At 40.8% G+C, this 17,163-nt stretch overlaps 2 protein-coding genes across 3 annotated transcripts in view; one reads left to right on the forward strand and one right to left on the reverse strand.

The window, feature by feature from the left end:
• The window catches only part of spsb4a (splA/ryanodine receptor domain and SOCS box containing 4a), a 45,491-nt gene that overhangs the window by 22,946 nt on the left and 5,382 nt on the right, over positions 1 to 17,163 (forward strand). The window lies entirely within an intron of this gene.
• Positions 5,392 to 6,924, reverse strand: LOC308135054 (GTPase IMAP family member 6; the record flags this gene model as incomplete). Its single annotated transcript, XM_080502927.1, has 2 exons — positions 5,392 to 6,434; positions 6,894 to 6,924. The coding sequence occupies 2 exons, from the start codon at positions 6,922 to 6,924 to the stop codon at positions 5,392 to 5,394; spliced, it is 1,074 nt and encodes a 357-aa protein (XP_080359053.1).

Consider the following 17,163-nt stretch of genomic DNA (forward strand, 5'->3'; position numbering starts at 1 on the left):
TGGTGGCCACTATTGTTGTTATTGTCCATCTACTTGTGTTCAGTTTGCTTGAATTATTAATTTGGTTACTCGCACTTGTATAAGTCAGACTCATCCTAACGTAAACTCAGTGGTTAAAAAAAATATTATAGCCCCTACTCAATCCTTTTTTAGATAACAAATAGGTTACTGGCAATTGTTCACAATTGGCCAAAACATATTAAAATGTGTTACCATTCTTTGATCAATGTGCTGGGAGTGATTTATAATACTAATAATAAGATGAATTTCTACAGCTGAGCAGCAGAGGGCATTGCTAATATATTTCTCCACTGACAGGAGAGGCCTATTTCACTCTTATTGCGGTGCTTGATTCAGTGATTCCGGTGGTGTTGGTGTCATATTTGACAATGAGTGAAGCCACTGTAGACAACACTGCGATTTGTGAAAGTAACACACTGCCCGATCACATTAAAAATGGCCTTTCTTTAGTTTATTTTTTTAGATGACTGTAAAGCTGACATAAATAGGAAAATTGGACTCTTTCTCAGCTGAATTGTGGCACACTGGTGTCTTTGTGGCTGTGTGGAAATGGTATTGTGTTTAAAGTTATAACCTCAAAAAGTTTGAATACTTCACCTGAGTGTGTTCATTTCATTTGTCCTAGTTGCACAAATTGAAGGGCATCTTTCTCAGAACTCAGAGATGTCTCTCCACGTGGATTATTTTAGGTCAGATAATACAAATGAGACACGTTTAGTGATTTGGGTCATTGCCTATATCTGTATTGTTATGATAAAGTAAATATAGTCAGTGGAGTGAATCTAATTTAATACAGAAATAGCCCACTTACAGGTCTATTTTACTTTTAAGATGATATATTTCTAGTCAATCTATGTTGCTTGCAATCATTACAGCCTCAGCTATACATTGAATACGGATTTTGGAGATGGAGCTGCCCGGTGAGATGAAAAGAGGAAAGCTTCAGAGACGGTTCATGGATCTAGTAAAGGAGGAGATGGAGATGTTGCTGTAACAGTAGAAGAGGCAGGGGTTGGGTGCAGCCTCCAAAGGTAGAAGCCCCATGCAATACCGTAAGGTCACAAATCTGAGAAGAGCTCACAGTAATTCTAGAAGGTGAACAATCTCATTGAGGATATTATTTTACACTCCATATTGGTGCCCTATCTTTCCCTGCAGGTGTAATCTCCTGTATCGTCTCATTTCCTTTTTTCTCTCTCTCTCTCTCTCTCTCTCTCTCTCTCTCTCTCTCTCCTCTCTCTCTCTCTCTCTCTCTCCTCTCTCTATCTCTCTCACTCTCTCTCTCTCTCTCTCTCTCTCTCTCTCTCTCCTCTCTCTCTCTCTCCTCTCTCTCTCTCTCCTCTCTCTCTCTCTCTCTCTCTCTCTCTCTCTCTCTCTTCTCTCTCTCTCTCTCTCCTCTCTCTCTCTCTCTCTCTCTCTCTCTCTCTCTCTCTCTCTCTCTCTCTCTCATCTCTCTCTCTCTCTCTCCTCTCTCTCTCTCTCTCTCTCTCCACCTCTACTTTTCGCATGCTTTCCTCTCCATGCCTTCTTTCTGGTGTGCATCCTTTATCACTCTTCTAGTACCCAGCACTATTTTTTTTTTTTTTTTAGTCTAATTCACATCTCGATTTCGTTCTCCTCACCCTCAGCTGGGCTCTGTGCCCGGCCAGTCTCACTTCTCCTGGCCTGTGTGGCTGTGGTCCATTTCAGCCCCACGCTGCTGCGCCTGCAGTCTGTTATAATTTGGACTGTCACAGCTACTTTGTCAAAAAGATTGCCAAGGTCAGATTATAAAAAATGCTTCCATTACAGTGCAGTCAAAATGGCCAATAAAGCTGCTGTGATAGATGTTAAGGCACTGCTGTACAAACTAGTTTTTCATCTCCTATATATGCTTGTATTTCTCTCTTCAGTTTTCACAGTGACTGTGACAAAAACTTTATGTGTGTCCGGAGCAGGTGTGTAGGTGTGTGATAGATGTCTGCGATGTGTTATGCACTGGAGCAAAGTACAGAAATAGACCTTGCATTGAATCATTGTAGACAGAGTACCAAGGTTGTTGCACTTCATCGGTTTTAAACCGAGTCGTGTTTGACTTGTTTATGAGCCTGGCCGTTGAGGAATCGAAGTAAGCGAAGTAACGACCTGTGTTTGCCTGTCTTGCCTTATGTAAGCTGTTGCTGGACCTGCATTGAAATTAAATAGGGACTGGAGCATTTTATTTTCCCCTCGACTATCTGGTCACCTCTTGTGACGAGAAACTGGTGCTTACATTATATCATACAGTACAAAGTGGATGGAGTATTCCTTTTTATTGGCCCTGATGGACACACAGCCACACATGTTAATGTGGTTTACAATTTGTCCAATTGGACTGATCAGCAAACTTTATTTGAAATGCAGCTTATACAAGCAGGGGTCCAGTTCAACATTGGATGTAAATAGATTTCTGGTCCTTTCCTGTTCCCACTAAGTGAGCGCTGTTTTACCTAAAGACACTCATTTAACCTTGCTCTGAGAAACACTGACATTTTTGTTTTTCTGACAGAACTTTGTGCTGATGACCTGGGATGCGGTTTCTTATCTGCAACAGAGTTTACTAAGTTTTCAGGTCATGTCTTGCGAGAAAGTGTTTCTCAGAAGCATCTGGAGATCACACCATGGTTTCAGATGAAAACAAGTGGCAAATAGAATTCACTGGTAATTGTGAGGTTTACTGCTTTGCCCTTTAAGAGTGCCTGTAGTGACGTGAGAGAAAATACACCAGCTTCACGCTAAGTGTGACAAGAAGTCACAAACATAACTGCATGATTGAAGGGTTCAGTCAGAGTACCTGCTGTTATGAGTGTTTTGACTTAATCCATTGGTTTGTCTTGGTACATGTGATAAGCTCCAGTAGTCCATTCCTCCACCGCAGCATTGCACGTTGTGAAACAAAGTTAATGGGCTGGTTTCAAATGAAAGACACAGAAACTGCAGTTATTTTCTTTGGCAGCTATGACCTTTCTTTGACAATATTTTTTGCCATATTGTCAAAAATAAACAGGTGAATGTTTTGTATTTAGTCGTCCAGAGTAAGAAAAATGACTATTGGCTTGAGCTACAGCTTTTACTGGACTGCGTTCAGACCGCAGTCGGCTTCATCTTTTGCTTGGGAGCGAGAGAGACAGAGAGATGTGTTCTGTTGCCACTCTGAGCTCTCAGGAACCGTTTAGCTCTGGAAGTTAAAAATATTCCAGCTTTTAGCTCAAGAAAGCCACACATCAAAGGGTTGTCAGTTGTTTCGTAGCAACGGCAGCAGCTATGACGAGTGCTTTCTTCCAAGCAGCTGTTTCAGTACCAAACAAATAAGAGGTGCCTCTTTATCTAGAAGCCAAAGTTTGTTTTTAGCCCTTTGTGAGGAATGCTTGGATACTATAACTCTATTTTGATGAGTATTCCTTTTGCTTTATAAAAGCACTCTACCAATTGTTATCTTCAATGTTACTGGAGATATTTTTTTCATTCTCTGGCTGTCGTGTAAGCCCAGCCGTAAATGTTATATAATACATATAACAGCTTGTCACCATAAGCTTAAGGCAGGTGTTTTCAAGAATATAAAAAAAATGATCACGAGGCTTGAAAGTATAACCGAACCATACTCTCATATCTTGTGCAATGGAGGGCATCAAAATTTATAGTGTCGCATCAAATTCCATTTGAGTCATAGTTTTGTCAGATGTCAACACAAAGTCCCTGAGGAAGAAACTCTACAGCTCTCAGGTACTGGGTAAAGAGTTATTTGCTCATAAATGTTTGTCAGCTTTACTAAAACTCGCCTTGCAAATGGGTTGGAAAAAGGCTGAGGTCAACTCTTTACGATTTCATCAAGGCGTAAAAAAAAAAAAAAAAAACTTTCCACAATCTTTTGGAAACCAATAAAAGAACCATAACGGAGTAATTTGTTCTGTGAGCTAACCCAGATTGTTTTACCTTTTGATATTAATTGGTAGACCGTACAATCATTATAAGAACACTGAATAATATGACACTTTAACATATTAGCATTAACATAGACTCACATGCCTGGAGATGAATCCCAACCAAACACCCCGACAAATAAATTCACTGATAACTAACCACAGTCTGCCCGGGAGGAAGTGACTGCTGGAAACATCTGGTGTCGTGTTTGGTTCCAATAAAAAGCTGTAAACACAACTCTCGGCGGCACATGTCCGGAGATAGAGGAATGCTTGAACCAAATTAGTGTCACAGCAGCATTGCATATCTAATTGAAAGAAGCTGCTATGAAAACAAAACAAATGTCTGCGTGCTGTGTTCGCCGATGGCTCGCCGAATTAGAAATATGAGCAATGCTTCAAAAATGAGGATACCCATGACCTGCATGTTTGAGAAGCTGAAGCTGGAGAAATTCCAAATTGACAGATGGAGACATTTTTATCTGATTATGCCCAACTGAAATGAGCTTTTCTGAACCTGTCCAGACAGCAACAGTGACCTTGTGTGGCATCATGACTGAAAGCCTATGTTGAAAATCACTGGCAATTGGAGAGAGACAGAAATTTGCTGAAGCCAATTGACAATTTGTTCAAATGTAATAATAGTGGTGAAAACAACTATGGGTTAAAAAAAAAAAAAAAAAAAAAAAGAATTGCTTCCGATTTGCACCCTGAACACAAATGGGATTAAAAAAGTTAATAAATGACAACCTCAGAACTTACCCCTTGAACACATTATTCTTTACATGTCAAATGTCTGATTAATTCCACAGGGTAAAAGCTGTACTTTACATAATTACAATTTAACGCAGTTGTGATAGGTTAGAAGTAATCCATACTATACATAATAGCTGCAAATGCACATAGGCACCAAATATAAACACCAATCGAAGCACTTATATAAGGACACACATAAACGCCAAAAGTCTTACTTTTATTGATATTTCCATACACTTTGTCCATTCAAATATAATAATACCTTTCGGAAAATAGATGCCCGTTTCCTTTCTTACTGAGGGTTGCATGAGAAAATCGATATTGCTAACAACTCTCATCAATAAAAAGAGCTGGAAGCAGTCCTACTTGTGCAGCGTCTCCAACAAATGCAGTATATTCCTGAATCTCTCCACGTAGAAACACAGCTGATGAAGGATCACATGACAAAAGTTTAAAGATTCAGTGTTACAACATGAAAAGTTAAATGTGCCGCTTTGTGACTGCAGTTGGGGTCGGATGTGATCATGCAACAAGCAATAGCGCTGAAGCTGATTAAGTCGACTTCAGGAAAGCCGCCCGATTGGGCTGACCGCCGACCTTTGACCCTCATTAGGACAACATGCATCCATCAGTCCAGTCTTCACATCCATGCTCCCCTTCATCTTCCTCACCATCATTAAACTACTTCTTCCTTCTTTTCCACGTTGTCAGAGCTTGAATACCACGCACCCCCCTTGCTGCTCAGCCTCCTGAGCCCCACCCCAACTCCCACCTCTTCATCTTTCCCTTGGTGTATCCTCGTTTCCTCACGGTCGCCCTTTCTCTCTTTCCGCAGGCTTTGTTTTTGCATTGCTTCCTCCAACTTGTGCTCCTGTTCTGGCTCAGCTTTTACCTTTGTTTCCTCTCTCTTTTGTTTTCCTTTCTCATTTCCCACATCTGCTTTCAGCCAGGCTCTCAGCTCCGACTCTCTGCGACTCCACTCCTCCTCCAGCCGTTGGTACATATGAAGGGAGAAGTGCCATCCCCCATTTTCGTGCAATATGTCCTCAATTTTACTCAGCATCTCTCTCACCTGCTTGTGCCCCAACTCCCTCATTACATCTGCCTCACCTTTTCTGCTCACCCTTCCTAACTGAAGCTCATCTTTCTTCCACCACGTGTTTTCGCGTTTCCTTCCACTTCTGTTCACCTCCTGCTTCAGTCCGCGCTTGCCAGTGACAGCTGCCTTGTTATCCAACACGTGGTATCGATAGCGACACTTCTCCATCAACCACTGAAGAGCAGTGCCTCCGGAGCTGATATGCTCCTGCACACTGCACGCTCTTCGTTTCAGACAGTCGCCAAAAGTGAACACCACCATCGTGTGCCTCCAGACCGAGGGGCCGTAGACCTCCATTCTTCTCTCGACTGCCTTTCTTTCCTGCTCGGTGAAATCCAGGAGAGGAACTATTAACAGAACAACGTGGGGCCCTTCAGTCCCACAGAGAGACAGTGCTCTCAGCTGCTCAATCTTTTCCTCTTGAGGGACGAACTCCTCCGATGAACCCCAGCCTTGTGCATCCACAACAGTCAACTGTCGCCCCGCAGTGAAGGCACTTCGAGCAGTACTGGCTCCGCCACCTCTGGTGTCAAAAACCTGCCCTCGGCCGAGCAGAGTGTTACCAGTCGAACTCTTGCCGGTTCGTTTGGGCCCAACCAGCAAAATCTTAAGTGCTGTAGCTGAAGGAACAAGAAAAGCAAGATTGTCCTTCAATTCAAAAGCCGTTCTTCAGTTTTGATGATTTGTTTGCATGGTACTTAATGTTTTTTGTACATTTAAAGATCCAACAAATTATTCAGCCCTAAACTGCGGAGGAATTATGAGTGTAGTGATTAGATGGAGTGAATCATATCCACCCACATCAATCATATTTTTATCGCTCATAAATCATCTATTTGTCTTGTTATGCTTATTAATACAATTTTTTTAGGCCTTGCTTTTATTTTTCTTACCGCCTTTGCACAAAAGTTAAGTCACTGTTGTGTTAATGAGTCTCCCTGTAGTAAGAACAAACGCCTATTTATAACATACTGCTGCAAGTATCTCCAACTACAGATCAGTGGTCACCAATCCCCTGCCTATAATGCTTGGCAGCTTGTAAATGTAATGAAGTAATCATGAATTTGAAGTCAACTTACCTGCATTGCCATGTAGTCTACTGCTTTCCATTTTGACTGTCACTGCAGGAATTCTTCGATACAAGCAAACAACCTGCCACATGAAACCTTCGTCTGCGGCTGCACTCTTTTACTGTGTTGTAATGAATGCTGAGATAATGTACTCTATCAAAGTTTGACAACGCTACCTCCCATTTTAAATTGCTGATTCGACATTTTGTAGGACTATAAAACTATCAAACATTTTATGATTCCTATCAGCCAGCTTGTTTTGTTGTATTCGACAGAGTCATTATGTAACTCGTAACAGTTGAGCATGCCACCGCCGGGTTCCCCCACAGAGATGCGGAGTCAGAGCTTTCCACAACCATAGTTCTTTTATTAAATTAAATCAAATCAAATCAAATCACAAACCCAAACAGTGCTGCCTCTTCAGGCTCATTTGCAAGTCTTTTTGTTCATGCCCGCCTGTCACACCTGTGTGTCCATGGGCTCCTCCTTTTATGGGCAGAGAGCTGAGGCAGCACACCTGATTCATATCAGGGGCTTAATCACCTCTCTGCCTCACAAGTTTAGCAGGAAGTGATTGGAGGCAGGCGAGGACGAGGTGGTATCTCGGCTTGACGGTGAACTCGCCAACACACGTGCAGCCTTCATATCGACATGCTATCCGCTTTACCCTGCAACAGAGACGTGATTGTGCAAGTGCGGATCTCTTTGATCTTTATCTCTTTGGCCTCTCTGTTTGGCTGGATTAACCTTCTGGCTTTAATGCGACATGTTTTAGGTTGTTTTATACTGTAATCCACACTTGGAAACCAGATCACAGGTCCATAACTTAATGTTTGAATTGCATGTACGGTCTGTGCATATTTTACTCTAATCTGTAATGAACCTTTTCAGATATAAATAAGCTTTTACCTGCAATATATAAAACATGTCAAAGTTTTGAGATCCTCTGTCAGTTACTCCTGTAACTTCAACATTGCTTGTGTCCTTGACATAGTGAATTTTTCCTCAGATGCCTCATGCTTCCATCCCTCAATCATTGTTTTACAGCCATCATTTATATATATATATATATATATATATATGAACCAATATTGAAGTTCCTCTCAAATCCTTTCATCTTGCTTCTCACTGTCTCTTCTTGGTATCACAGCTCACATGCTTGCTTTCTTTTAATCTGAGTCCCTGCACCTGACAGACTATAGTTTAGTCCAATCATGTGCTTTCCGTTTGGCATTGCTGTGTATTATTTTGGTTTGTCAATTAAGGACAGTGCATCTTTAGGGAATGTTTGCGTCTATGCGTTGATGGCGAGTTTAGAAAGTTGTAAACTTTGCAGCTATTTTTGTAATGGCACGTTGATTGATTTACATTTCAGATTATAGCTACCATAGCTGATTATTTTACATTAACAGCTCAGCCAAAGGTAGTTTCACTCAAGGTCATAAAACTCGAGATATATTTTTTATATTTTAGATACACTATGATGGAAGGTTCAGATGCTCATAATGAAGAATAAACTTTATTTTTTTCAAAGACGTAATGTATAAACTTAGCAGGAAATAATGACACTTAATTAAATTTATCTTTTAATCTCCTCTGATGAGCTGATTTCTAATTTAAAACCAGTTTGGAGAGGTTTCACGCATCAGTGTAAAATTACACCTATCGGTGTCTTCCTGTCCTGACTCCTCTCGTTCTCTGTTTCCCCTGTGTGTTATCGCCCTATTTTCCTCTGGCTTCAGTGTGAGTGTGTGAGCAGACATGCACGCAGATAGACTCACGCGCTGACCTGACAGGTAAAGCCGTGGAAGGATCAGCTAAGTTCGTAGTCTGTCTCAATCAGGTCGGTGACAGTGGCCCGCCCACTGCTGTGTGTGCACGTGTGGCAGCTCATGCTTGCATACGTGTTAGTGCACGTGTGTGAGTCTAAAGACTTCTTCTGGACATAATCCATTTTGAGTCTCTCTGTCCTTTTGATCTCTGTTTTGTGTTTCTCTGTTTTGTGCCCTACCTGCTTTGTCTTTCGCTCCATTTCTCTGTTCGCATTTGTATCTGACACCCCCGCCCGCCCCCACACACACAGTTAATGCATAATGACCTTTTGTGGTTGCTCAGATAATTAGTTTACTTGGTCTAATGAGGCTGCCCATCTCTCGGATTATGGAATAGTGTTTATGCAGCATTTATGTGAACATTGCATTCATTAATATGCCAAAAGTAAGCTCCCTCCTGTGTCTCTGTTAGTTTAGGAATTCAGCCATAAAAAAATTATCCACACAAAAAAAACCCTATGTATTACTGTCTCAGCAATTTCTTAACACTTCATCAAGCAACTGACTCTATTTGGTAACTTCTTCATTATTTTATGTCAATTTTATGTCAATTTTGTCTGAGTATGCAGATTAGCATGGCTTTTATTGGATGCACTTAAAACTAATGTGGCAAAAATAATTCCATAGCCAATACAGATATCTAGTGATAATGTATCTGATATAGAGAAATGTCTGAGCCATCTAACTTCCAAAATATACAATTATATGCAAATGAAATGTAAAAGAGTGCCCTGTTGGATGATAATGATGGCATGGCTGGGGTAAGGTAGGGTTTACCAAATGTTATTCATAGTTCCTTTTAACCTTTATTTCAGCAGTAAGTCCCATTGAGAGCTCTTTTGCAAGGAACACCGGGTCAAGGAAACATCTCGTTTTAAATTACAGTTAGAAGACAAAGTATAGCCCACAAAAATGTGTATACAAGCATCATAACAAAGAGCAGTGCAGCAAAACTGTGCAAATAAACAAGTAAAGAACAGTAGCAATGCTACTGCTTCAGTTCATATTATTTTGCTTTGTTTAAATGTCTTTTGTCCCTCAAATGTGCTTTTTTCTGTCTTATTACTATCCCGTTTAGGTCTCTGAGTAATTAGGAATAAAAACAAGTTCTTAACAGGGTGCTGGAGCTAATCCCAGCTCACTGTGGGTGAAGGTAGGACAAGTCCTGGACAGGTCACCAGTCCATCCCAGGGCAAACATAGAGACGGACAACTAACCTGGAAGAAACTCACACACACACACACACACACACACACACACACACACACACACACACACACACACACACACACACACACACACACACACACACACACACACACACACACACACCACATTGAAAACATGCAAAATCCACACAGAAAGGCTTGGTCAAGTACCTACAAATATTACACATGTGTATTTCTTTGCCTTATGATGTGCAGGAAATGCATTGATTACGAGGCAAAACCGTTATCTGATCTATGTGTGATAGATTTAAAATGGTCCGTCCATCTTCTATAACACTTCAGTTACATCAGGGTCAGATGGCACTGCCACCAATCCCAGCTGACTGTGGGTGAAGGCAGAGGACACCATGACCAGGTCACCCATCTAACCACAAAGAGAAAGACACAGACACTCACAGACATACCTACAGTGAATTTAGGCACTCCAATTAATATTAAAACACACATTTCTAGACTATTAGAAGGAACCAGAGTACGTAGGGTGTCAGCGCATTTTTGCTTTGATATGGGAGCGCTAACCAATAGAACTGTGCGGTAGAATAAACTAGTAAAGGAAGGTGTAGAAGTACAGATAATTTTGTTGAAAAAATGACAAGTTATCATGTTGAATTACAGATGCCTCAAACCACAATTTTAATGCAAAAATAAAAGTATTTCACTTCTGCCAATATTTTTATTCAAGAATTTTTGGGGGGCATAACATCTGTTAACCCGCTCTTCGCACACCTTATTTGAAAGTTCAGTTGATATGTGCAAGCAATCAACATGTCTTGACGTTTTTCACAAGTATCACACAATCAGTAGACACCAAGTAACTTTATGATAGATGTGGAGGTGTGTTTACTGCCACTTGTTGATTGGTTAAATATTGACTCGCTTTTATGAAACATATCAAGCTGCTCTTTAACACTTTAAGTTCACCCGCCCACCAGCCAACTGCAAATGAGTCCAGTGAGTAAGAGTGATGAGAACACATGAAGATTATGAACATGCAAGTCATAAAACCTCAAGAATGAGCAAGAAGTTTCTATAATGGAGACTTGTCGGGAAGGGCTGAATCGGATTACGCTGATATGCCTTGATACATTTCAGGATTCAGGCATTTATTGAAAAGCCTACATGCAGGGATGAAGGACAACTCATTTCTAATGTGTTTTGTAAATTATGCCGACAGATTTCCTCCAATATTGACGCTCTAATGGAAAATACACACATTGCTGCAGTTTGTAACTGTCAAGGATATCTGAGGGTCAGACAGACCAGCTGGGTGCTCTCCTGTCTTATTTATCACCCTCTCTTCTTGATGTCCGTCTTCTCTTCTCATCCCCCGACCTCTTCACATCTTTCAATGCTTCATCTCTGTTGCTCTTTTCTCCTCTTCTTCACCCCCCGTCCTCCTCTGCTCCATTTTTTTTCTTTTAAACTCTCTTGCACATCTTTCCTCCTCCTCTTTCTCTTTATCTCTTTGCCTCTCATCCCGGAGGAGACTGTGGACGATGGATTTACAGTAATGCAGGATGGTACAGAGAGAACTGGGCTTTAAAAAGAAACACTGCCATGGCTTTCATTACCAGCGCCGCTCTACTAGCCAGTTCTGCCCACCATGCTTGTGTTTCTGTGTGACACTAATGTGGCTGATAAGATATGAGTCATACCATCTGCACAAATAATTTTAAGCATCAGATTTCGCTTTAACCAAATATCTGAAGGTGGAGTTTTCCTTCCAGAGGACCTCAAAAAACTGATATTTACATCCTCTTTTCCTAAGTCTGTGTGGGATGAGCTTAGTGCAACTTTGATTGCCGCCATTAGTACCCCCCCCCCCCCCCCCCCCCCCCCCCCCCATGGATGCTTCTTTTTTTAGTTCAAAAGGTTTTTCTAACAATGTGGATTGAGGCAAAGTGAATGCGTAAGTTCTGCACAATGGCTTCCTCGGTGTGTCTTAAAGTGTGATTGTGTGAATAAACTGGCGCCGTTAGACAATGAACCACAGAAGAGTATAGAGGATACCGCTGGAGGAGCTTTTGTTGTGGAGGATGCCGGCTCTCCTCAGTGGCTGTTGGAGGACGACGATGTTTGTCAGAGTTTGGCCACTTCTGTGTTTGAAAAGGAAAGACTCCGCTCAAAGATGAAAGATACACCTCTGCCGCTAATCCTCCCTTTGTTGTGTTGTCTCTGCTGCCAGTGAGGTTTGAATATTGTGATTTTTGTAGAGCCTCTCACTTTGTTGTGGATTGAGGAATGTCTTAAGTGGGCTTTCTCATTACCATTTAAAAACATTATGAAGCAATTTTCACTGCACTCCTGGCCCCTCGGTGGCCCAGTAATACAGCCCTCATATTTATTACGCGCTGGCTTGTTCAGTATTATGAGTGTCAGAGTCGAGTGCAAGCGTGCAAAAGCAGCGAGAGCTTTGGATAGTGGTTCAGAAGGGTAAACAAGCCTCATATTGGAAACTGAAGTGCATAAAGTTTTTGATATTTCAGATGCTTTATTTTTTTAAATTAATGATTTAAGGCCTTCACAATCTGGTCCTTTTGTCTTTGGTTCGAAACAACTGCACATCCAATGAGATTTAAAGCCTTTGCAAGTGTCTTCCCCTGAGCTGCTCATGTTTCCAGTTGATATCTCCAGAGAGCAAGCAGCCTCTGTTTTTAAGTCAGTGTGACAATTAAAGCACAACAGAAAGTTTTAAAGTAGCTGCCCAATTAGCCAACTTCTTTGTGTTTCTCATGCAGAGGAGTTTTTGCTTTATTGAAGTCGAGCGGCAGCCACACCGACCTGCCAAAGACGAGCTTCACATGGACAAGTTAGAAACATAGAAATTGGTGAAAGAAGTGATTTAAACCAGAAACGACTTCCTCTGCTTGACAGTTTTTAATATTTGATGCAATAGACAGATTTCAGTTTATTACAGAAACACTGCATTCTAACACACATGTGAATCCATTGATGAAATATACCCTTGTCCAAGATCAGACTTGACAGTAGGATAGACTTGGTGCTTTGTGTGTTTGTTTACTTCATGTATTCTGAGTTTTTCTGATCATTCTGGATTCGAAGAGGTGCTTTGTCACTTTGATTTCCCATATGTTTGACTTTACATTTGTGTGCCCCTTTTGCTGTCTGTAGTTCGACCTGTCAACCTGTTTATTGTGGATTTCCTGTAAGTAAATGAATGTTCTTTTGTGTTTCATGTTGACAGAGAAATGCACTGCTGTGGGGTCGACAATCTGCCATTAGATTAAAAAGAAAGGTTAAAAAAACAAAAGCCTTCAAAACATTTGCCAACATTATTGAGCTATTAGTAATTTTCACCTTTTACCTTTTTTACCTGCTGTGTGCATGGTTACATGATTTTTAGGGTTGTATATTGGTGCAAACTGTTGTCATGTGAAAGCCTCACAACTGCAGTTTTGATCATTTTCATATTATATTGACTTTAATTAAAGGATTATAGGATTACATGCTCCTCTAAATTCTTCAACCTCTTGGGCTTAGAAACCACTTTCGCGACTAACTGGATAATGATAAAAATTGCCTTGTCATCAAGCAAACGCAGGCCTGTTTTTCAGGGGTTTTTTATCGACGGGTTGAGAAAATGTGGCTTTCATTCGACAGTGATGATTTCTTGTGAGGCAGGATGATTCAAACACTGACCTTGGACAGAATAAAGGCGGAGAGGGGGCTGAAAATATGGAGAATGGCGAGGAGTAAGGAGGCAGAGTGGGGTTCCTATTTGCTGATGGACAAGCTTTGCTGGAGGAAAGCTGAGAGAGAGAGAGCGGTATATAGTTACACATGAGATAACGTTGTGGTGACAAGAGAGAGGGAGACTCGAGAAGGAAAGGGATCATGTTTTTCTCAGAAGTCACTTCTGTCTGTTCTGCATCTTTGATTCATGCGGTTTGAGACATTAAACAGCTGATTTGAATAACCCTAACCTGAAAACTGCACGTTTATTCTCCTTTTAATTAGTGGACCCGATTAATCCAAACTGATCTACATTGATGGTGATCTCTGTGGTTCTATTATTCAAAAGGTGTATTTTTCTGTCAATCCTATACTTTTACAAGTATAACTGTGTGGCTAAGCATTCATTTGCATTGACTGTGCTTTGATGAAGAAGGAATTATTTAACATGGGACGTGACAAATAAAGTTAACCGGGATGGAAAAATGTGAAATGATAATATGTTATATTGGTTGTTATCAGTAGCTAGTAATAATAAAAAAAAACGACATTAATCAGGTGTGTCAGAGGTCCTTCAGGATCAGAGTTGGGCACCCCAGTGCACTCTGTCCCTCGTCCAATGTCAGAGGGTATACAATATGTACCAGCCCTCTGGACCCGAATGCAGTATAGGAGATGGATGGATGACGTAAATGAGTTGGACCAACCTCTTCACTTTACAGTGAATGTAGCCTGCTTTCTTTTGCGAAAATGTTTGCTTCATCTAATGAGGGTAATGTGAATATGAAGCGCCCATCCTCAGATAATGAGAAACATGCTGCTTCTTAGTCTCAGCTGAATAAATAATTATGAATATTTTGTAATTTTTTTGCAAATAGGTCTCCTTCAATCCGACAGACCAGTTCTTTGAGCTAATTCATCTGTCTGTCAGGCTTTATTTAGCTTCTGCACGTCCCCTCAGGTCAGTTTTTACATCCATCATAAAAGTGATGCTGCTGTTGCCATTTTCACCCTCTCTCCCATTATCATTTTCTACAGACAATAAATTCTGCTCTCTACTGCTGTTCACTGCATCTCATTACAGGCAGCGTGTCACATTGCGTGCCCCGATTACTTCTTGTTCCCATCACAGCAGACCTGGGGTCTCGATTCATATCCATATAAAATGTCTAATCAGGGAAGAAGTTCCTCTCTGGCTGGGATCACTTCACACGTCGTATCAATCAAATATTGCACCAGTTGCCTTCAACCTTGGAGAATTTATAGACGTCTGCCACTTTTGTATAAATAAATCAATCACAGCAGACATTAGAGGAAAAGAATAGGATCGAGTAGTTTGATTTCCAGCATACTAGAGCAAGAGGGAAAGCTCTTTGTTCAGATTTTGTAATTACATCTTTCAGGATTCTTGTAACCTCTTAAACTTGATAATGGAATTACAACTCGAAAGAACCAAGTTGAATAAACACTATTATCGCATATTATGATGCCAAAGTTCTGCAGATTATAAAATATAGCAAAATCTATAAATCAAATTACATTAAATATTCCACACTGATTAAACTACAGCTGATGTAGGAGGTATGTAGATATTTCAAGATGTTAGTAACTTTTGTTGCATTTTAAAGCTGAATTCTCCCTCTTGCTCCAAATGTGTAATGATGCAGAGGCAAATGACCTACTGCTGATTATCCACAGCAAATCTCTTCATTAGCTACTCTCAGCACTGGAGGAGATACTTATAGGATAAAACATGATGGAAAATATGTCGTTAAGAATTAAATCTCAACGTTAATACACTGAGTATTCCTACAGAGGCTATTAAGCCCAGCTGATTACTGCTGTAATGCACTCCAAAGCCTTTTTACACATCTGGAGAGAAGCTGATGGGTGATTTCGAGACTTTACCAAGTTATAGTAAATAACAGCAATTGTATCACAAAGAACACAAATTATATCTCTTTCTGGACCCTGAACATTGATGCAATGTTTTGTGTATACCATCTTTTTATAGATTTGGTTTTAGGGCATCTTAGTGGATTGTATGGAAGTTATTGCATTCACTGGGAAATCATTAGGCTTCATCAACAAGGTATTAATGCAGTGTAAACATGAGATCAGCAGTGTTATCAGGCAGACTAAGCACTCCTGTTTTAGTCTAGTAACACTGACTCCTCCTTGAGGCGCTTTCATTTCTGCACATTATATCCGAAACAGAGGCTAATTAAGAATCTATTCTGGCCATACAGGAATAATATTACCGGGAGTGGATGTTTACTTCTTCCAGCTACTTTTTAGTTGTGAAACTTCAGAGTTGTTGTTGTTGGGAAGAAAGAGGAAGCTTCGACAGTGACTCATTCCTTTCTCCATCCACAGCGATGTCTGTGGAGCTCGTCTTTGCATAACTGAAAGTGCACTTAAGAGCCTACAAGCATGTTGAAATGAATTAGATTTGGTTTGAAATTGCTCCTCTTGATAGATGCATGCCCATGACACACACACACACACACACACACACACACACACACACACACACACACACACACACACACACACACACACACACACACACGCACCAATAGATTTACCATGCTGCGATTCATGTTTGTGGCCACTGTAACCTTCAATTGACATTTCCAGATCCAGTCTGATGGCGTTTCAGATGACTCAAATAGCTTCTCACTGTAAATCAACTGAACAAACAATCTTCTTTCCTGCAGAAGAAGCAACGAGTCAATTGCTTATGAACATAAACGAGGGCTTTCTCTGTTCCTGCGCTGTCCCACGGCACAGATCGCGATGTCAAACGGTTACTGATAAGATGTCGCTTTTGATCTCTCAACCCCTCATAGTGTTTTGTCTGACAATTTCTTCGCTTTTGTTCAAGATATGTTTTGGTTTCAAATGCATGAAGATTTGCAGTGAAATGAGCTCATCATCGTAGCCCTGCCACAAAGAAGGGCATTAGCCAACCACACAGAGGTGTCTGCAAAATCTTTCTGTCTCTGGTCATCAGCCAGCGAGGCAGTAAAGCCAGCTTAGCATCACTGTTTATTTCTGTGGGCTCTATATTTAGAGCTGTTAATGAGAGCCTGCTATGTTGTTTATAAGCCTTCAAACTAAATATATGTGGCACAACAACGATGACAACTTGCCCTTCACTAGTCATTTTGTGATCGTAAAAGATGTGTTTGATTTATCGGTGAATCCATTTGGCAGAAAACGATTGTGGCAATCAGTTGTGTTAACGTGTTAAGCAGCAGTAGTGTATCTGTATGCAGGGTTTCAAATGTGTCATAGCCTGTTTTGACCTTACATTTTATAACTGACTTTGCTTTTGTGTGTAGCAAATATTTTTAACCTTTGAATAGCCAAGGTAACGGAAATAGTGGAAACTGGGTCCTATAGAAAAGTTTGTCACCCCCAACACCTGATACCTGACACAACTTGAGATTGTATCAGGCCAGGCCTCCAGTGTAAGGCCAACACCAAATCACAAATCATATTTCCTCTCTCTTACAAAAG

The sequence above is a fragment of the Blennius ocellaris genome (assembly GCF_963422515.1).
Source record: "Blennius ocellaris genome assembly, chromosome: 10".
Taxonomy (NCBI): domain Eukaryota; kingdom Metazoa; phylum Chordata; class Actinopteri; order Blenniiformes; family Blenniidae; genus Blennius; species Blennius ocellaris.